Raw genomic sequence first — 21,558 nt, forward strand, 5'->3', positions numbered from 1 at the left:
CTGGCAATCAGCTCTAGCATGTCTCGGATGCGCACTCCAACAGCCTTCCAGCTTAGAAGGTTCCAAGTTATAGAAATAACATACGGAGGGGAAGGTGCAATGCTATCGCATGAGTGGATCGTAAAGTAACTGGATATTATAGCATAACTTGTAGCTCTTTGGTCCTCTCTTCTTCTTATAGTTACAAATTGTACTTTGTTTGCTACAACCGTAAAACTCAGGTCAAGAGCCCAAGATAAATTTATAAGAAGAAAAGAGGACTAAGGAGCTACAAGTTACGCTATAATATCCACTAACACCACCAGTTACTTTACAATCAGCTCATGCTATAACATTGCACGACACTGACCAACGGTACTGACGTTCTACACCTAACTGGTAACTGGCTCACCTTCCCCTCTGATGTTATTTCTATAACTTAGAACCTTCCAAGCTGGAAGGCTGTTGCAGTGCGCAGCCCAGACGTGCTAGAGGTGATTGGTAGTGGTATGGACATTATATTTACAGCATAACTTGTAGCTCCACGGTCCTCTTTTCTTCTTATGAACAACCGTAAAAGCGTATAACTTAAGCTCAGACCATGCAAGTCAAAGCCAAACAGATAACAGAACAGTCACAGACAGTCTACAGCATCGCCTATTGCCCCTACATGATCACATGATCAGAGTGGCCGTCTACAGCCCCTACATGATCAGAGTCGCCGTCTACAGCCCCTACATGACCAGAGTGGCCGTCTACAGCCCCTACATGACCAGAGTGGCCGTCTACAGCCCCTACATGACCAGAGTGGCCGTCTACAGCCCTTACCTGATCAGAGTGCGCTGCTCCTGGTGTGAGATGTACTTCTCGAAGTCTCCGTGTTCCAATGTCGACACGAGCACGTACCGGTGTGCCAATTCTACAAGTGATGGATACTGCCAGTCAAGGATTCAACAAGACTAGGACTGGCGGCTGTACGCATTCATGCCTTACACAAGGACAACAGCCAGCAGAGTAGAGTCAGCCAATAGGCCGTCGAAGTCTGACGTCACTGCTTCTTGACAACTCGTAGTTACATGGCCAAGTGGTGACAAACAAAAGTCACGTCACCTGCGCATGTCGTGTTTCCAGTGGCAGCAGCACTCAACAGCAGTGAACACAGCATCACTTTGACTGAGGAGCGTGCGAGCGAGAATATTTGCTACAAGAAACTACTAATTGTGGCGGAGTTTGCAGTTTTCGTTTTGAAGAGAAGGAGAAGCTGTAGCTGATTTTTTCCTTAGCCACTGCTGTGCCTGTACTGTCGTTCGGCTTTACATGTAGTCACCGGCCAAGAAAGAATGATGGGTGTCTCAGTAATTTCTATCGCGGCGATCGCTGATTTATTTTGGTTCTGAGACCAACCAACTCTGGGCTCGTTTCCTCGTCCAGCGGCAAGAGAAAATCAGAACTCCCAACTCTCAGGTGCTGGTAAACACTCGGCAAGGAAACACTGCACGATGGCTTCACAGTGAAGGAGAAACTCCTTGAAGACAAGTAACACAAATTTGAACTTGCGATCTTGCACGAGCCCCAGTCAAAGTGGTGCCGTGACCGTTGGAAACACGACAAGTGACTTTTGTTTGTCAGCACTTCGCCAGGTAACTATGTGTAACTACGAGTTTTCAGGCAGCGTGACGTCAGCACTTCGACCGCCTACTGTGGTACTTGCGTATGGTGCCACTGCGCAATGGGTGCAACCTAGGATTTTGCCGGTTACGTGGCCATCTCATCGGCAATCGCATCGCCAAAATTCTTCTGTGAATCCCGCTTGACTCCTTACTTCCCGTGCACTATAGGCATCAAACGCACGTTGATGCTCGAGCGCACAGATCCACGAATAAGTAAGGTGTGCACGTCCGCGTTACAACCGGCTATACAATTGCGTTGAGAAACACAATCAGCTTAGGAAGTTTCGCTCGTGCCAGGCCACCACCATGCCTGTAATAACAGGGTGGCACGAATAGCACACTGGAAATATGTGCTGAAGCGATTCCAATCAACACACCAATGCTAGCCGTACCAACTGCCGGATCTGTTACATGTGACCATTCCCTTTTCCAATCTCTTGTGAAACAGCTTTGTCCCGAACCGGTCAAATACTCAAAGTTACTCTGGACACGAGATGGGTATTCTACACCATGAGTGAGTGTGCTTACGTGTGTGTGTGTGTGTGTGTGTGTGTGTGTCTGTGTGCATAGAAGAGGATGGGGATGGACATTTCAAGGAGTTCTTTGCATACACATGTACAAGTATTTCTTACATACAGTCATGACCAAAGAAATCCCACCCACGAGTCAAAAGCAGCACCGCAGTTGCATTTTAATTACATCATACACAGTTTAAAAAAGCCATCCGAGGGCTGCATAAGCCTTTGCGATGCGTTTGGCTCATGGGTCGGATTTCTTTGACCACACCTGTATTAGTACTAAGTACAGGCACGTATTACATTGAACATACCGGTAAGTATATCGGGTAAGTATAACCATCTACACTGTACATAATTAACCCTTTATGGACCAGTTGAATTAGTGTAGAGAATGCGGCATCCGATTGACTGCTGTAACTCAAGAACAGTTATAATTTGTCATAATCAGTGTTGCCAACCGCCCGTATTTGTCCGTATTTTTACGGGAAAACGAAGTGTTGCCCGCAGTACGGATTTCAATCGAATATCCCGCAAACGATCATGTATATGATCGATTACTAAAACCATCGTAATTCCATCGTTTCTTATGCAAATTCAACAATCGAAGGGTCTACGTGGTAGCAAAAACTCCAAGCTGTCCAATGCAACAATCGCTGAAGCGTTACGATGTCGGACTCCAGAGATATCGTGCGCCGTATTCAGGCATTCTTACCTTGGCGAAATCATATTTTTGATCGAACTTTCGCCATTTTGGGGGGAAATCCCTTTTTGCGTGCTCTTTGAGCGACTGAGCACTTTATAATGATGAAGCCGGCTGAAGTTTGAATCGCCTCGAAAAAATTTGAGCGTTCTGCGATGAAGGAGAGTGGAATGGTGTTGATGGGACGATTTGCTTGCATATTAGGCTTGGAGACGACTTTGCTGTGTTACCGCGCCTGATTTGTGGCAGCTTCATAATGGAGCTTGGCATCCTGGCGTTGCTCCTGCCTAGAGCTTTCCAACGAGCCCTAGATTGTGAAAATCAAGCGAAGTAGACCAAAGTTATGACCTGGTGAAGTTGAAAATTGTACTGAATTCATGCGTAGGCTTTACAAGTGAACTACAAGTAAATCAGTCAAAATGTTGACCTGAAAAACGAGTACGGAAAACTCTGAAAAAATCTGCAAAATGGCACTGGCCAATACCAAGAGTACAAGTGTACTCTTGCCAATACGCATGGGGGTAGAGGGCACTTGCTAACACTGTTATATACAAGTTGTATGCAGATCGGTTTAGATGGACAAACCTTTCATATAAAAAAAGACCGGACCGAATTCGGATTAATAAAAGTTGCCAAAGTAAAGCGTTGAAAGAGTTTTGAGTTCCATTGAGAGCGAATTTTTCGCGAACTTTGCTCATTCGAGCCGCATGCATCTCAGCTGTGGATTTATTGAGAAAAATTGAAGATCGCCAAATGAAATCCCCGCTTGAAGTTTCGATCATAATTATAATGATGATAAGTATCCATTTACTTTTGGAGGATCCTTCAAATAAAGTCTAAATGAAAAATGAATGAAAATGATCGAAGTCGTGCAATTGTCCATGAAGGGTTAATCAAAGTGGAGACAACAGTTTTAAAATAGAAAAAAAGGAACAAATTCCGCCATCATCACCGCACAACACAGAAGTCAAGAAGGTTTCCAAAAACGATTTTCATGTCACATTCATCAGTGACACGAAAATCGTTTTCGGAAACCTTCGTGACTTCTGTGTTGTGCGGTGATGACGACGGAGTTTGTTCTTTTATTGCTATTTTATCAACACTGTACATAATCATTGAAGAATTGAGGATAATCCACACATACACACACAGACATACAGACACACACACGCACACGGAAGCAGACACGCACACGCAAGCAGACGACACACACACACACATACCAGACACACACAACATTTGTGGTGGGAAAAACACGATGTACTAAACTGTACTACTCGATACATGTTGTTGAGACCATAGACATTGTGTAAAGGATACGAGCTACCTAGGCCAGTCATTCTCGTTGAAGCAGGAGTTCCAAACACTTGTGGACTACTCAAATCAATTTCACTCGTGTCGCCAATTCGAGATGACGATTCTACGCCCACCATGGGTGCTGGAAATTGAGCCGCTCCGGCGCCGGATGGCTGCGGAGACTTAGCAGGCACACTGGCATGACTGGCAGGGGATGAGTCTACCGAAGCACAACCAAAAGTACAGTTCTTCACAAAGAGTTCATGGATACAACTATACACTATTCAAATTACAAATCACTCATTTTATCGACACAACACAGTTTCTTTACTGACCTCCCTGGCCTCGAGTCGACCTTCGCCGAGGGGTAGATGCAGGAGAAGACATCTTAGTTATCCTCCTTCCGTCTTTCCAGGGAGGAGACAGACGCCGTAGTTCAAAAATGTCCAACAAGAACGACCGTTGTCCTGCGCCTCAAGCTTTGGAGCTGGATCTTCTCCTGTTTTCGACGAAACGAACGATTCAACTGTTCTGCACTCACGTGGAGTTCACAAAAGCGCGGGAAATGGACTGAACAACACAGAATGCACACGTGCAAGAGTTTGATGTGATTATGAAACGCAATCAGAGTGGTTTTGAGATGATTTATTCAAAGATACAGTCCATCTTTAATTCAAACCCATCTGTTTAGGTATTATTCTGGACGTTTTCTGAACTGTTCGTGTACGTGTGCGACTCGATGGCATGGCAACAAAGAAAATCACGTTTGCGCGTCGGGACTCCATCAATTATTTATTTTTTTCAAAACGGCATGTACTCAGTACGCTACTGCCACATGCAGGAATTTTGCCACAAACATGCAAAGCAACTAGTGGACGACCAAGGCAATTTATTAATAGCGCAAGTCAGAAGAGTACATAATGTAGTGTTTCTGTAACAGCAATAGCTCTTGGAAACAGTTCCATGTACAAGTAGTTTGCGTTCAATGTTCCAGTACTGCAGTGGATTTACAGGACTGGGTTTGTTATCCCTGAAGGAAGGGTAGTGTTATCGGCGATTGGATTAAATTCCTAACTTTATCTCTTCTCGTAAATGTGTGACTTGATTGGCCTGCAAAGAAGCTACCAGGATGCTATCTAATAAAGAAGTAGACATGCGTCGATCTTCTGAAGATTTCATTGTAGAATTAGACAGCAAGTTGCGCTGTGGTCGGCTAGGTTCGCAATGTGAAGCAATTGTCGGCTTGCCAGCGATCTTCGACTCTCATCCATTTCCCACACTTGTCAATGCAGTTTTTTTGAAGATGGCAGAGTTCTTTCGCACTGGAAGCAACTTCCTGCGACTGTGCATGGTCAAGGTCACCGAGTTATGTTGTCACCACCTGAGCAAGATCCACAGTGCGGACGAAGTTGTACGGCGATTCTCCGCCACACTGCACAGTAATGACCCGTTTGCTCGGGCCCTGGCATTGCGTGAACTTGGTGTGCTAGCTCTGTTGACTGCTGAGCAGGTCACTGTACAACAAAGCGTCCGACAAGCACTAGAAGCACATGAGAAAGTAGAGGTAGATGCCGCCATCTTTGCTGCTCGTTGCTTGTCAGCATACAATGCCGAGTTTGCCGGTAGTCTTGTGGAAAAGCTCCACAGTAGCATCAATGGCATTTCAGTTTCACCAGATATGCAACTGAACTTGCTTCCTACGCTACAGTATGTACGCACCCAGCGCGAGGCTGAAGAGGCAAAGGCCATGTGTGTTCAGCTTCTCACGCAACAATCTGGCAAAGCACAGGCAATCGCTGCTGTCCGCGCTTTGTCACGATTGGCGTGTGCATACATTGTGCATATCAGTGATCATGTCTCCATCCTGCTCAGTGTGCTGGAGCACGATGCCAGGCAGCAAGTTTGCCTTGCTGTTTTCTCTGCGTTGGATGCCATGGCGTGCCAAGCAGCACATCTCTGGCAACCTGTTCATATTAAGGCTCTGTGGGAATACCTAAGCCGCTCGTCCTCCACTTGCCTATCGGGTGCAGCACTGATTGTGTTGAACTCCTTGGCATGGAGTGTTGTCGGTGACAGTGTTCTTGATACTGAAACGTATCCAATCTGCCAAGGTCTGTGCTGCAGTATTGATTGCACATTGGCGTCATTGGCTTGCGGTGTTACCACCGGTGTAGCACTCGCCCTTGCGAAAGCAAGTCCAGGTGGCAAAGCATCGGAGTGGGTGATGGACGCTGTTTGCGCTGTCCAAACCACTCTGACTGTGGTGAGTGTGATGCAAAGCGATGATCAACAGCAGTATGTACGAGGCATACAACTCGTACTTACCTGCTCTGTTAAGCTTGCCAAATCCTATCCATCGTACAGCGGTGATCTGTTGACTACACTCGTCAGCTGCTTTGAGTCATTACAGCGTGATTGGATCCTGCTGTTCTGCCGTGGTGCCCAACGTATCGTGTCCGTCAGTCCAGCCAAAACTGTGCAGGATATCATACCACCAGTTGTTCCCTTACTTGTTGAACTGGCGGTAGGTAACATTAGCTGTGCCGGTGGCAACGATATTGCCGTTGCTGTTGCAGATCTCCTACTCTGCTGCGGCAATGTGGACAACACGGCCATGGAACGCATTCTCTCACTCCTCGAGTCAAAGCATTTGTCATGGCCTCTGTTCTGTGTGGCAAGGTGTGCAGCGCAGCGTGGAGCCTTTGAACTAGCCAGTCGTCTTTTCAGTAGGCTGTCCACTGTTGTCTGTGACGAGCAACATGTCCGCTGGTTGTCTGGGCTGGCCAATCTATGCAAAGCGGAAGCTGGTCTTTCTTCTGTGTGCAAGAATCCCAACCAGTTGCTGGAAACTCTATCTCAATCCAACCGCTTCCTCTATGAAGCTGCTGTGCACTTTAGCATTGCGAAGGGCAGCAATGGGAGATCAGGAGCGGAACGGATCGAGTTTGTCAGGCAGTACTGTCATCTACGCTCCGAGATGATGATGGGCATACAGCAGGCACTAACCTGTGCCAACAGCATGAGGATGGCAGGATCCAGCAAGGATGGTATTTGTGGTGAAATGGAGCGCTGCGTTGCCAGCTTGCGCATGGTCTCCAGTGGCTTTTCGGACCTATATCGCTCAGCGTTCAATGCCGACCCGCAGTCGTTGGTGTGTCTACGTGCTGCAGCGCGTCTTTGTGACTTCCTGGTAGACTGTTGTAGCGTGCTGTATTTGGATACTGAGCTACGACGTGTACAGTCATGTGTAATGGATGACAGGATTGACGATTTGCGCAGTGCACTCCTCCAGAAGCTGTCTGTCTCCCCGCGCGTCCTTTCCCAAGAGGATTGCTTTGCCACAATGCGCGACGTGTTAGTACAATTGATGTCCGCATCTGTCCAGCTCCCGCCATTTGTCTTCAATGACTGCCAAGGAACTCGCATCCAGGTGGCTATCTGGCCAGCTCCAAAGGGCCAAGGGCAAGCAGAACATATTGCCCTCACGGCAAGGACTCATCTGGCCTTGAGAGTGGAAGGTGCTCTGCACCAGGAGGGCTCATCTGTCTACCGGCACGTTGATATGGTTCACATTCGTGTTTCATCTCTACACCAGTCCACTGTGGAATCATCCAAATCGCTGTCACAAGCGCAGCCTGTTTCGACGTCGACTGCACCTCTGGTGAAGAGCTTGAAGCCACAGGGCGGCGCTTTCTCATCAGAGTTTGTTCTGCACTTGGTGCCGGATGTGAACGCTGTGCACGACGTTCAGATCGAAGTGTCAGTCAGCGACCGCGATGGGGCCGTGTGGACTACGGGTCCGTCAAAGAGTTTGCGAGTAAAGATTGATGATCTAGCACCTGCTCAAGCAATACGTGAGGCACAGTGATGAGTTTCAGCAATTGAACTGAGTAAGGAGGAATAATCGTATGTGTGTACAAACAACAAGACACGCTCCTTGTCCACATTTGAGTCTTTTTTTCTTGACGTATACAGTCTTTGCATGAGCGTGGTCTGTCTGTAGACCTTGCCTTGCCTTCTAGGTTACCTGCTATATGTATGGCTAAATGTTTCTCCCGCCGCACCTGCTACCCGCTTTTTTATTTTTTTTATTCTGCGAATATTTCTCTAGAAATACGTGTTCATGTGCTGGTTGCATGCAGCATTGGTCTTTTGTTCACAGTGGTTTTACTCTTGCCCTTGTAATTACACTTTTGTTAAGCATGTAGAAGCTTCTGGACAAGTTTTGTAATGGCTGCATGCACTATTCTAAATGGATCGAGTATTGCAGCGCCATGCAGCCTGGAAGTGGAAGCCCATACAAGATCCATAACTACTTATACTACATTACTACATTACTACATTACTACATTACTACATTACTACATTACTACATTACTACATCACTACATCACTACATCACTACATCACTACATTACTACATTACTACATTACTACATTACTACATTGTCACTGTTAGTGTGACCATCATGGTCACTCCCTGCTTTGTTTTTGGATCATCCTATGCTCTGAACTCACCATGCAGGATCATGGATGGAAATGAAGACCATGCAGGATCATGGATGGAAATGAAGACCATGCAGGATCATGGATGGAAATGAAGTTATAGACGCTAGCAAGAGTACTGTACTCTTGACGCTAGGTGTTGAGGTTGACGCACGGTTGTCAGATTGTAAGTTTCCTCCACATGTTTGAAAGTGAAAGCATGTAGCTGCACTAAATTAACTAGGTGCGAAACTTTTATACTGGATATTACTTGAGCAAATGAGGTATATAGGCGATGGCGATCGTTGACAACTCAACTCTTGCCACGGTTTTACCCCTAACGGTTAACTGCTAAGCTAACGGTCGGTTAACCGGTTATAACCTATAAGCCACGGCAATCCTGCGGACTCTTTTTTAACCGTATATTTGACTATACTCATTCAAAAAATGTACCCTATTCAGTACAACGCACACTTGTACATTCTCTTGCATGCTCATTCATACATACTCTCACACCAAGAGACCAGATATGACCGAGTTGACAGCCCAGAAATTGCGTACGCGTGCGACAGCCTGCGAAAGTGCATACTTTGCAACGACCTGATACTTGAAAAATTGACTGAAAAGTTACTGCGTAACCGTTATCTTTATCGGTTAACCGTTAATTCTTCGTAACCGGTCTACAGTCCATTCAGAAAAAGATGAACTTCTAGCTTTTGGCCATAAATGGGTCAAACTTTGAGTTTTTTTAGAATTTTTTCTGCAATCCCCTATGGAATCCTCTTCCAATTATGTTTCTGAAGTCTATTTGTCCAAAAAGCAAGCCATAACAAGAATAGGATATCGGCCAGGTTTTGCCCCAGAGCATTGAATTGGAAAAAACCATCAAAATCCAGGCCGTTTGACCCTGCCTGCAACAGTGCATTGTGGGGTTCGAACCCCAGTTCAGGTACCCTTTTTGGACTCTTTTTCAAAGTTCAAATTTCGCAGCACTGCACTGTGTACAATGAAATCACGAAAAATCGCCAAATACGGGAGCTCGCCAGAGCCAGAGCCCATCTTTTTCCGAATGGACTGTAGGTAAAACCGTGACCGTTTGAGCCCTAATTATCATGCTAGCTGCTCATGTATGGTGCGTGTACTTCAAGCTGCTACTTTGAAGTATCACCCGGGGGGGGGGGGGGGGGGGGGTACCCGCGCATTGTTACGTAACACGTCGTTGCACGCCCTGCATCACGTGATTACGTCACGTCTCTATTGGAGGCATGCATGCATGCGTATTCTTGATTCATGTGGTTCTTCTCTCTCTTCTTCCTGACTTGAGGTTGAGAATTGAGAATGTAATAATTAGTTGTAAGTCTTGTCACCAAACTAGTTCCTGTTGTCTAGTGGTGTGTAATACAACTATAAGAACATAACATCTGTTTTTTTTGTCTCTCATCCTTCTGATGGACTCGCTGACAATGTTTGACTGCATCGAGTCACACATCCGCTGGGTAAAACTTGCAAAACACACACACACACACACACACACACACACACACACACACACACACACACACACACACACACACCTGACCTTTGACGCCCATCGCCGGAGGCGATGATAGCAATGCTACGGCAGAAGCCATAGCAACTTGTGCTGGGAACACACACACACACACACACACACACACACACACACACACACACACACACACACACACACACACACACACACACACACACACAACGAAGCAGGGAGTAGCAAAATACCGATATTTTACTACTCTTGCGACGAAGCACCTCATCCCCTGATGCAATCATGGTGACAAAATGGCAGCTTGATGTCCTAACCTTGATAAATAAGGCATACCTATGCGAGGAGTGCTGTGAGGAGTAAATACTGTGACGATGGACAATCGCTGATCAGGGCCAAATAGTTTACTTGCAAGTAGTTGGAAAACCAGCCAACTCAGTGGATAATCATAATGGAGTGAGAGACGGGAGTGACTGCCACTCTCTGCCAGTGGTGGCAGTCCGTGCGCCAAATTCAAAAAAGTCGTCTAGAAGTTGCACTTTTATTTGCAACCGCGGGAAATTTGAGAGGTCTGGAGAAGAAAATTCTCAATGGGACTCAAAATTGACAAACAAGACGACGACCAGCGCTCGAGCATAGTACCTTTTCGCCATTCCTTCGTGCACGATACCGATTCTAATTGATAAACACTACCCTCATGTTTCGTTTCATGCGCAACGGACGAAGCGAAGTGTCTTTTTTCGTCCACGAAAGAAAGGTAAGGAAATTGTCGTCTTCGCGACACCCTTCGGATTATTTAGTGGGGCATTGTGGGCCAAGGGTATTTTTTCTTTTTCTTTACAACTGTCCCCAGGTACTGAGACGGCGCTGATATCCTAGGAGTTCTGTTGGTGCAAAATGCCAGGTTACTGACTTATGGCGATGTTTGTCCACCCAAAAATATGGGAGATTTCTTGGATAACATACACACATAATACACACATAATACAGTGAATGGTATTGCAGTGGGCATCCAAAACAGTTGAACCAAACCAATATGGTATGATACCTAGAGGCTAGGCACACAAAAATCACTCAGGAATTGGACGCAAGTCCCGGGGCCTTGGTGCGTCATTACACCCGGACATTGAATGTTTGCCGGCGCACGGCTTTTGCTTCACCACTTCACACAAGTTTACGCACTCACTCAATTCGAAAGACTGGAACGAGACCAAACCGAATGTGACAGCTAAGAGCAAGTTGTGCATTTGTTGGAACAACGTTCGGGCATTGCGAGAAGGATATCAGCAGGGTCCAACAATGGCAGCAACAGCACCAGGTGATGATGGAGTACCAAGGAGCTTGTTTCATGCACATTACAGTGAGCAACAAGAGAAACCGTACTGTGGTACGTGAGATCAGAGCCTGGGCAGGATGATCGACAATGTACACTGTGCTACAGCGCCTCAATTGTGCGAGAGAAAACAAACAGACCAGCAAGCACAGATCATGAACTGGTACACAACATTGACAAAGCACAAACCGCACAGCAAAGTTACAGGGCATAGCCGAGCGTTTTGTTGCCAATGAATTGCTTGAGAAGGGAGCAGTATTCCTTGTAACATTGCATGGAGTATACGAGAACGCAGAGTCAGAACCAGGCGTAACAAGGCAAGACGGCTACTGTACAGTGGACAGGCTTGACGATCACTTGCATACTCGCAATTTTGGTGCAACCAGGAAATTAGGCATCACGTCATACCGAAGTGGCTTCGACACGCAACATTGCATTCATAGCTGTACGGTGAACCTGTTACACGAGCTTCTGTGAAACAGATAGCATGCCAATGACCTGCAAGCACCAACAAACGCAGCCGGTAAAACAAACGCTACATAACTGCCCAACATAAACTTGTACATGCTGATGAGAAGCAAGAATGCGCTTGATGTTGGAAGTTATGCTCGCATATTCAAAACATGCATGGAAAAACATCAATGACATTGTTCACGAATACAACAGATACATCATACAGGGAGAGTAAGTAATCCTTCCTCCGTGTTGTATACGCGCACGCGCGCGTGTGGTAGATAAATCCGTTTGGCATGACTTTCGATCGAGGTTGCGTTCACCGTAGAGATAGGTGAACTCGAAGCCAACACCTCTCACTTTCGCTCTACTGCCCCTTTGGGGCCGATGCGATCCTTGTGCCAAGTTGTGGTAGTGGCTCAACAGGACAGGTGTGTGTGTGTGTGTGCGCGTGCGCGCGCATGTGTGTGTGTGTACGTGTGTAAGTGTGGTTTCTGAACTTTTCTCACAATCGTATAAGTTTCATTTTTTCGTGAAAACCCAGCTACACTGTGACCGGTACAATCGCATGTCGTTTATCTGGCGGTCAGTCACATGGCATGTCGGGTATCCAACAGCACCGCACTGACAGCTTATAGACCTTATATTCAGTATTTATAGTCCTACTTCAAGTAAATGTAGACAGTCAGCATCATGAAAGTTGCCATTACGTTGAGTTAAATACAAGCCAGTCTCTAGAGATGAGCACGACTGTCTCAGGGTAATACTAGTGATAAACACAGGTACTTCGAAGTACTGTCTTTTTGATCTGTTAACACAAAATGGCTTTGTAGCTTCAGTCGTCCAGAATATTCATTTTATTCCGCGGGTGCCGCATAATTGACACGCAACTGTACTTGTGCAAGTCTCCAAACGCTACGTAATTGGCCGACATTAACTTGTCCACGGTGATGAGAAACACGGCTCCTAATTTTTAAATCATGAAAGGATTACATACGCAGGTACATCCACACAATGTGCACTATCCTGAAGTCGTGCGCAAATATTCAAAATCATTCACCGAACACAGAGAGGCGCACATACCGTAAAGTACCGCGAGAGCGCCCCACCTATATTTTGCCGCGACAGATTTTACAGCCAGGGAAAGGAAAATCGTATGGCAGAGAGCAACGAAGTTCGTACGGTGTGAGCAACTTAGTGTACTAAGGTCACACTAAGCAGGTTTTTGTGTGGAGCTCGTTTCCGCTCGAAGGTACGGATTGTCTGCAGAGCGTGCAATATGTGTACAAAGTTTGTGTCGTATAACCTACAGACAGGAGACCACCTCCACAATACGACCCCGAAAGGACGAGATGGTGGGGCACTCTGGCGGTACTTTACGGTACATGTAAATACGAAGGAACCACATGCGCAGCAAGGAGATTAGTCATTACTTTACTTATGAGTTGATGGATAGAAGTTTCCTTTCAGCTGACCATTACCACTCATGAAAGCAATAGTGAGTGCTGTTGTTCTGATTCACAGGTATATATTCGGCCCTTAGCGCAATGTGTTTTCGAAGCTAGGCACACGATTTGCATGAGGAAATCATGCAAAGATGTGACATAAGGCCCTACAAACACGACCTAGGTAAAGGGATGCCATTATTTGCATTTGCAGTACTTTGGCATAGGATAATTTGTGGATGATTGTGTTGATCAATTTCACATAATTTCACGACAGGTCATAGTTTATTTAGTGGGGCGTTGTGGGCCAAGGATCTACGACCATCTCTTTTGCATTTCGAACAAGTAGACACTTTCAACAATTCATACAAAAAATGCCTTCAGTGCAAAACATACCGTTCGGACACACCAGGCAGTCCTTTCCAGCCTTGATTTTCAAGTGCAGACGTATCCACGATGACCTTCGAGTGAACTGCGGCTTGGAACACTTTGAATACGAACCACACACTCAAACTAACTAGACCACCGCATAGCTAGTGTATTCACGGAGCCAAAGAAGTCTCCTTTTGCCCCCACAGGGTCTTGGTTAGTTCTCTAGAAGGGACGAGAGCCATACCTAAATTCAATAAATTCTCCAATTCCAAAGGCCTCAAATGAAGGCGTCTTGGTGACTTCGTTTCCCGCGGTTGCAAATAAAATCAGCCCTTGAGTACCCCTTGGCGTACGGACTGGTGGTAGCGATTATAGTAGCTCCCAATGACATCATCATTATCATCATCATCTTCTTCTTCTATTAGGACTGTATTGTACGGTTTAATAGAGGCTGGAAATACATGTAATAAAAAATAATCCAAAGGAGCATCCAAGGGAGTGCATTTGCGAATGGAGCGGGCTTGGGCATGGGGGAATGGAGCGGTACTTATACTGTTTTGCATGTACATGATTACATGTACTTAGTACTCTGTAGATGATCATGAACAGCTTTGCAGCATTACAACCGCACACAAGCTGATAAAAAGTGATGGTGGCGAGGTTAAAGAAGTTAGTAGAAGAACACAAGATATACATGCGCGCACAGTTTAGCTGTCCAGTGCTAGGTGAAATTCAGAGGAAGTGGGGACGCGGAAAGGGGCTTAGTCGGAGACTGGCGATGATTCAGAGGAAGCGGAGAGGAGGAAAGGGGCTTCGTTGGAGATTGGCGGAGCGACTTGAAAGAATGGCGGCGCTTAGGAGGAGAACAAGCGGGAGACTGCAACAGGGCTTTAAGTGACTGTTGACACTGCGGTGAGTTGTCCAGGGATTGCGAATGTGTGGACTCAGTAAAGGACTCGTCACTGTTCAAACACAAGCAATGTATAGGGAAAAAAGAGAGAAGAAGAAACAGGATGAAAACTACTACCGGAAATCAAAATCATATTTTCTTTGTCTAATTAATTATACTGAAGTGTACGACATTTATCGACAGTGTCAATGCCGCCGACATTACCACGCAACATGTGGACTATTACTTGTTTGGAGTTAAGGTAAGGTGTATTATTCCAGAATCGATTGCATTCACAGTAGCACCTGAATGTGAAATGTAGAACTACTCGGGTATGTTGTAACAGTAAAACCTTAGATTCATTCGATGCTTGACTTACTACTGTTTACAGCTGTAATTGAACTTTCGTCTCCGTATAGATTATTTGAAATGAAATTTTGTAAGGCTCCCAACATTTATGAAACTAAAGCGCATACTAAAATGTGCCACATTCACTGTACAGTACTGCATGCAAGTACAGTAAAACCTGTACTTGCCTGTACTTGCCGCACCCCGTACCAAGCGCAATCCTGCATTGACCGGACACATGTTCATGCACCCAAGTGCTGTGGATCGAACGTGCATCCCTGGATCAAGCAGAATCCTGTCATACCAAGACAGTTTGCGCTGCACCAAGGGCTGGTTTTACTGTACATAGTAGCCGGCGGCGATTGACGGCACTTAAAAGTTAGATGACAATGAAAAGTTCTTTTCCTCAGCTTACGAATAATTTATTATTTACTTTATTATGACATAATAATAATAATACTGGTACAGGGTTCTAGCCATTAAAAAAAGTGTGTGTGTGGGGGGGGGGGGGGGGCAGTGAAACAAACACTTTGCCCATATCCCCCATGTTCCACTATTGCCTTGTCACACGGAATGCAACGTACGGGCGCAGAAAGCAACCGGAACGATCAACTTGTTGCAGCGTTATGTGACCTAAATAAACACAATAATCGAAAAATAAGTAGCGGGCGCTGTCCCCTCCCCCCCCCCCCCCCCCATAACTGATTTACAGAGCTACCTTGGCTAGATGAGGCAAGGTTTTGAACCCTTACTGGCCTTAGACATAAACAACAACTTAGGCTCGAGAAATGAAGATACTTGCCCCTAGCCCAATGCCCGTCGTACTCTCATTCCAGTAAAGCTACACTCACAAGACAGCGCATTCATCAAGTATACTACTGCTGCTCGGGTTCAATGGATAGTGTACCTGGGTGCAGTGTAATGTTCATGTCTCAATTGGAATGTCACGCAGATTCCCAGAGTATGGCAAGTGAGCTACACAGTCTGCCAGGTGTCACTTCGCACTGCAACAGTATTATCAGGTTTGTTCACCGGCAGCTTACCTCAGTCCTAACTGCTCAGCCAAGAGGAGCTTTTCATGGCACAGCTGATACTGGTTATCGGCAAGCTTCAGGTGTAGTTCAAGCTGAGATATTCGACCTTTACAGGGAAAGGCAACAACAACAACAACAGCAACAGCACCAACAGCAGCACCAGCAACAGCAACAGCAGCAGCAGCAGCAGCACGACCACCACCACCAACAACAACAAGAAAAAGCCGGGGTAAGGTGATACAACGAGTTGTACTCACTGAATAGAAGCCCTAGGAATTCCTGTATGAAGAAGTCATACAGCATGATGCAGACCCTATAGGGTAGAAGCCCTGTTCACATACTGTACCAACATTACTTGCACAGTTGATATTATAGTGACTGGAATGCAGATAAAAAGGTATTGAAATGAGAAAATAATCTCTTGAATTTTAGAGCCAGGTGGCTCACTCGGTGTCCGTGGAACCTCCTCTGTAGCCGCTCTCTGGTGAGCAGTTCAGCCTCCAGTCTGCTTCCTTAGAGGACAATGCTCGCCTCGACATCGCTACCAGAGGGCTTTGGGGTGGCCGGTTTGAACGCACAATGTTTGATATACGGGTTTTCAACCCCTATGCTGCTTCGAATCGCGCTGCCTCAACCCCCGCTGTGTATGCCCGCCATTAACGCGAGAAGAGGAGAAGGTATGAGGAGAGAACTCGGGAAGTCAAGAGGGCCTCCTTCGTGCCAGTAGTCATGTCGGCCAGTGGCGGTGTTGGGAAAGCTGCAACTGCATTGTACAAGCGCCTGGCTGCTCTCATCTCGGAAAAGAGAAAAGAGCAGTTTTCCGCCACCATGGCTTGGATCAGCACTCGGCTGTGCTTTGCTCTGGTAAGGTCCAGGATCATGTGTTTGCTTGGTGCCAGGTCCTCTAAGTCCCGCTACCTCCAGCGAGGTCCAGTTGTGGTCGTCGTTGCGGAGGCACGCCTGCGGCATGAGCCCTCTGACTAGCTTTATAAAATACAAAATAATTTTGAAAGATGCTTGGACTGAGTTTCACTTGTTTTATCAGTATAATTACTATACAATGTGGAGCAACTTGCCTCAGACAGAACGCACTGGCTTGACGTTGTCGACAGATGCATGACCCTCATTTGATTTTTCATATGAGCTATATGCGTGCTGTATTAGTATTATGTAGTTACTTCACAGTACTGTGCATGTTAGCTACATATTATAAATCATAATAACTTTTTTTTTTTGCCCGTACAAGAGGCTGATTTATACAGGCGGAAAAAATCACATTCAGTCATACAAGAAGAGAACTGTAGGATATTGCACACAACAGTCAGCTAGTCCATCACATTCAGTCATACATGAAGAGTACTGTAGGATATTGGCATCCGATTTGTACAATTCGTTTTGCAAAGTTTCCCATACCGTGTTTGTCTTCAATAATTCTGACCCACCAATTCGGGTGGTGTGCAGCTTTGCTACTTCAAATTGTTGTGAGACCGCTTAGTCAAGTATCTTACTGCTCTCATCATTGTCCAGTAACAGTCAACACTCCTTGTTACCTTGGGACTTGGCTCCTACTCGTTTTCGTAGCGCTCACTTTCCCCTCTTTGGTCTCTCCCTAACTATGAACCTTCCATCTACAGTGCTGCCAAATAATTTTCGCCCAAAATCGGACACCCTTCACCGTCAAGGCTGGCCACATGGTGCGAATTTTTCTCCTCGGCAATTTTTTTACAGAGAATTCAAAATATCGCCTAAAACACCATGGTAACCCCGGAGTTATCATGAATTTTGTAATGATGAGTGTGGTCGCACACTGTACAGACTGTCAGTGTACATCGCGTGTACATGCCATCCAGCCTGATCCAGGCATGTTACTTTGCACTTCCACAGCCAAGCGCTAGCCTTTTTAGAAGCAAATGTACAGTGATTTGTGCCTTCAGTTGCGCTGAAAAGTGAAAGTACAGGACTTCTGCATATGAAAGTAATGATCTCCGACATTTTGGCTGTTTTTCGGACGTTCCCTTTTCGGACCGGTTTTCGGAAGAGCCTTCGAAAATCGGACACTGTCCGAAAAATCGGACGGTTTGGCAGCACTGCATCTATAGGTCACATGATGTCGGCCATGTTGGTTCCACTGTCCACATGACCTGATCACTTTCTATATAAACTTAGTCACGTGACAAACTGATGTGAAACCACTCCATAATTAAAACCCTGGCTGATGTTTTTGCCTTCTTAAGGCCGATACATCTTCCTGCGACGCGACATGCGACTTGCAACACCTGCGACGAGCTGCGACAGCGACACACGGTTCACAATCTTTTCTTGTTTGCGACATCCGTATGCACTAGTAGTACTGTGCACTGGACGTGCACCCAGGGTAGAAACTGTACTCCATTTGTGTATGTCGCGCGTCGCATGTCGCAAAAGTGGAACTTTCTTCAACTTCTGCGACAGGTGCCTAGCGACTGCACGCGACAGGCAGTTTATTGTCGCAACTGTCGCCAATCGCATGTCGCGTCGCAGAAAGTTGTATTGTAAATCGGCCTCTAGGGGTCGTCCATAAGTATCGAACTTTTTTCACAAAACAAAGTATTTTCGTTATGGGGTTGGCCAATTTCGTTTCAGAAAACTTCGATGCATGTACATGGCCGCAGGAGCAGTGACACATTTGCGACTTTTGTTGTATATGCATGTATAATTATTTAGGAAACTTCACTTCTCATCTCTAAAAACGGTCTCTTCACTGAATTCATTATCCTGATGATGGGCCAGGTCCGAAAATTTGGTGTAATGTAAATCTTATAGTCCATCAGCCAGTGGTGCCAAAGTGAGCCCCCTGTTGCACTTCCAAATCGAACACCTGGAACTGACATCAATCGACAGCAAAAGTATCACTGAATCCGACCTGCCTACTTTCCCTGGCGAAACTCTTGCACTCCTTTTGCAGTGCGCCTTGGAAGTTCGACAAATTTCTTCTTCTTCGTCAGCCATTTCGTGGTTTTCCATCCGTTTTATTAGGATATCCAATGCGTCTTCAGCAAAAAACGTGGAGTTTTGTCAACGTTTGGTGTGGGTTTCCGTGGCGATCGACCTAAAATCGCGAAATAAATCGCCGTCAATTTGAGCAGAGGTGAGTTGGCTTGGAGCACGTACAGATTCAAATAATATGCGTACATGCGCACCGGGAAGAAGATGAAAATGCTCGCCATTTTCAAATAACTAATTCAAAAAACTACATGACCATTGTATACTGCAATTGCTGTAGTAACTTGTTTGCAAGTACAATAGTATCAATACTGAATCTCAACGTTGCAACTAGATAGTAGTACAACTGTAACTGTACTACTACCTGGTTGCAACAAGCTCAAAGCAGCCTTGCCTTTATTTCAACTGTTTGCTGTCAGCATCCAAAGCCATGGCGTTTGCTAGTTGGTCGTAGTGGAGAAGAGAACTGCAAGGCACTCACTCGATGTACAACATCCATCGCCGCAGATTCCTTACTTTTAGCTCTCCACGTTCCTTATTTTTCCAGGGATCAGGACCTTCCATTCCATTCAGGGTGGAAGCGTAGATCACTTTTGCAAAACAGTAAAAACTATGCTTCAAACCTGCTTGACATGACTCGGGGTGCATACTTCGGAAACCCGAAGGTGGATGATGTTCAATACTAGCTCATTGTAATCTTCCTGAAGGTACGTATTCGGATGCTCAATTAAATAGAACAGTGAAAGAGATGTGTAATGGAACAACACTCTACAAGCAGGCGAACAACAATTTTATTGTAATTTGAATCCAGGCACACGTATAATACGGAAACTGCAATGGTTTACACTGCAAATCTTCTCGATTTGCAAGATTTTTCCCGTAATTCACAAAAATCTGAAAGTTCATTCCTGAAACGAGCATGGCACTGATTGGAGATTGGGTTTAGGTCACAACAATGGCTGTCTTTGAAATGCCAAAAAGGTCACTTTGTCGGCTTTCTCCTGCAGAGCGCGCAAGTCGTTTACTCTTTTTATTTGCGGATTCGGTGTGCAGGGTACCTAAACTCCCCATTGAGGTCAAAATCAAGTATTCGATTTCTAAGTGCAACAGGGTGCTTGAATTTGACGACTTCTGAGTTCTTGGCTGATGGACTATTAATTTTATTTTGAATCGCAGTGAAGAGACCTTTTTTGGAGTTAAAAGTGGCTGTGTTGGAGTTTGCGGACAATTAGAAAAAATGTATAATTATTAACTGATTTTGAGGGAAAGAGACAAACGGGAAAAGTCTGAAGAAAAAATTGACTGTCACCACCAGGACTCGAACCAATTATGTCAACATTTTTTACATTCTGAGGGGGAGGGAGGGAGGGGTTGGGTTGAAATAAAATTAATTCGTTTCGCGTTAACATTTCGATATTTACAGACGGCCCCTAGCCCTTGGAATATTTCGCAGTGTCAAGACCTTTTGATGGGAGGTTACAAGACTGTACAGGCCTAGTGCGGAGACGCACATCATGTATTCCTGAATGTCTAGTAAGTCCTTACCTTGCAGCTCTGCAGTGACCTGCTTGTAAACACGTAGTTCCAGCAAGCAGTAACCTGCACAGCATATGGCATGTCGAAACAAAGACAAGAAATTTAGCAGAGGCTAAAGATCACCTCTTCATTACTTCACAAGTGACATCATTCGATCATGGCAACAGTGATCCAGTAAGCCCATGGATGTACATGTAGTTGTACAGTTGAGAGATGGGTAAGTCTGTACAACATGCATGTCATGCAGTCAACATTGCCTGCTTGCCACGTGTGGATCAAGAGCTGCCAGGTGAGATGACATGCACTGCAGGTCTCTTGCAAAGACCTCGATGGATAAAACAAGAAAGCTGCCAGCTCAGGGCCCTCGCTATGCTTGCTCTTTACCTAGGTCATCATACAAACAACTCACTTTGCTGTAAATTCACACCTATGCCTCCGCATAGCATTTCGCTCAAATGATACACAGAGGTGCCAAATTTCCCGATCGGACGGGAGGTCTCCCATTTTGTTGATGTTTAAAAAAAATCTCCCTATCTCCAGAATTGAAAATCTCCCTACTCAGCATGGATTTGCGGCAAGTATTCTAACCAAGCATGTACAGTGGTACACTCGTTGGTGTGACCGGCACTCTTTTCATAGGCATGGCCAAACGTGCTTACATAGCATACCCGTTTTACCAGGGAGTCCTAAAAACCAGGGAGTACTCCCTGATGTCTACCCCTACATTTTCACGGCACAGTTGATGTTAGGCGACCTCCCTGCTGGCAGCCCAACCGGGAGGGAGATCTCCCTACCACAGGCTAATTGAAGTTGGCAGGTCAGGATACGACTGAAAACTCACCCAGAGCCACACTACTACCTATTCTAAAGAAAGATGTTGCAGTTCAAACACAACATAGGTATACATTCTTCAACCCAGTACATGTACCAGGCCGAGGGTACTGCCAGTCGCAAGACGCTACATGCCAGTAGTGTTCAGGACCACACCGACGGCCATGT

At 45.7% G+C, this 21,558-nt stretch overlaps 3 protein-coding genes across 3 annotated transcripts in view; 1 reads left to right on the forward strand and 2 right to left on the reverse strand.

The window, feature by feature from the left end:
• The window catches only part of LOC135823888 (DNA replication licensing factor mcm4-B-like), a 32,403-nt gene extending 27,722 nt beyond the window's left edge, over nucleotides 1-4,681 (reverse strand). The window contains exons 1-3 of the mRNA XM_065336757.1: nucleotides 4,499-4,681; nucleotides 4,188-4,383; nucleotides 808-898 (exon numbers count right to left, since the gene is read on the reverse strand). Of these exons, the coding sequence (XP_065192829.1) occupies nucleotides 808-898; nucleotides 4,188-4,383; nucleotides 4,499-4,550 (339 nt within the window). The 5' untranslated portion in view covers nucleotides 4,551-4,681. The remainder of the gene's footprint in view (nucleotides 1-807; nucleotides 899-4,187; nucleotides 4,384-4,498) is intronic.
• A 352-nt stretch (nucleotides 4,682-5,033) lies between these two features.
• On the forward strand, nucleotides 5,034-8,432 carry LOC135823894 (integrator complex subunit 7-like). The gene has a single exon (XM_065336771.1). The coding sequence runs from the start codon at nucleotides 5,293-5,295 to the stop codon at nucleotides 8,029-8,031; it is 2,739 nt and encodes a 912-aa protein (XP_065192843.1). The 5' UTR covers nucleotides 5,034-5,292; the 3' UTR covers nucleotides 8,032-8,432.
• Nucleotides 8,433-14,180: 5,748 nt separating this feature from the next.
• LOC135823912 (uncharacterized) overlaps nucleotides 14,181-21,558 on the reverse strand; it is a 33,478-nt gene continuing 26,100 nt past the window's right edge. Inside the window, exons 18-20 of the mRNA XM_065336792.1 lie at nucleotides 20,569-20,622; nucleotides 16,051-16,147; nucleotides 14,181-14,732 (exon numbers count right to left, since the gene is read on the reverse strand). Coding sequence (XP_065192864.1) covers nucleotides 14,492-14,732; nucleotides 16,051-16,147; nucleotides 20,569-20,622 — 392 coding nt within the window. The 3' untranslated portion in view covers nucleotides 14,181-14,491. The remainder of the gene's footprint in view (nucleotides 14,733-16,050; nucleotides 16,148-20,568; nucleotides 20,623-21,558) is intronic.

This window comes from Sycon ciliatum, chromosome 1 (genome assembly GCF_964019385.1).
Source record: "Sycon ciliatum chromosome 1, ocSycCili1.1, whole genome shotgun sequence".
NCBI classification, from domain to species: Eukaryota; Metazoa; Porifera; class Calcarea; order Leucosolenida; family Sycettidae; genus Sycon; species Sycon ciliatum.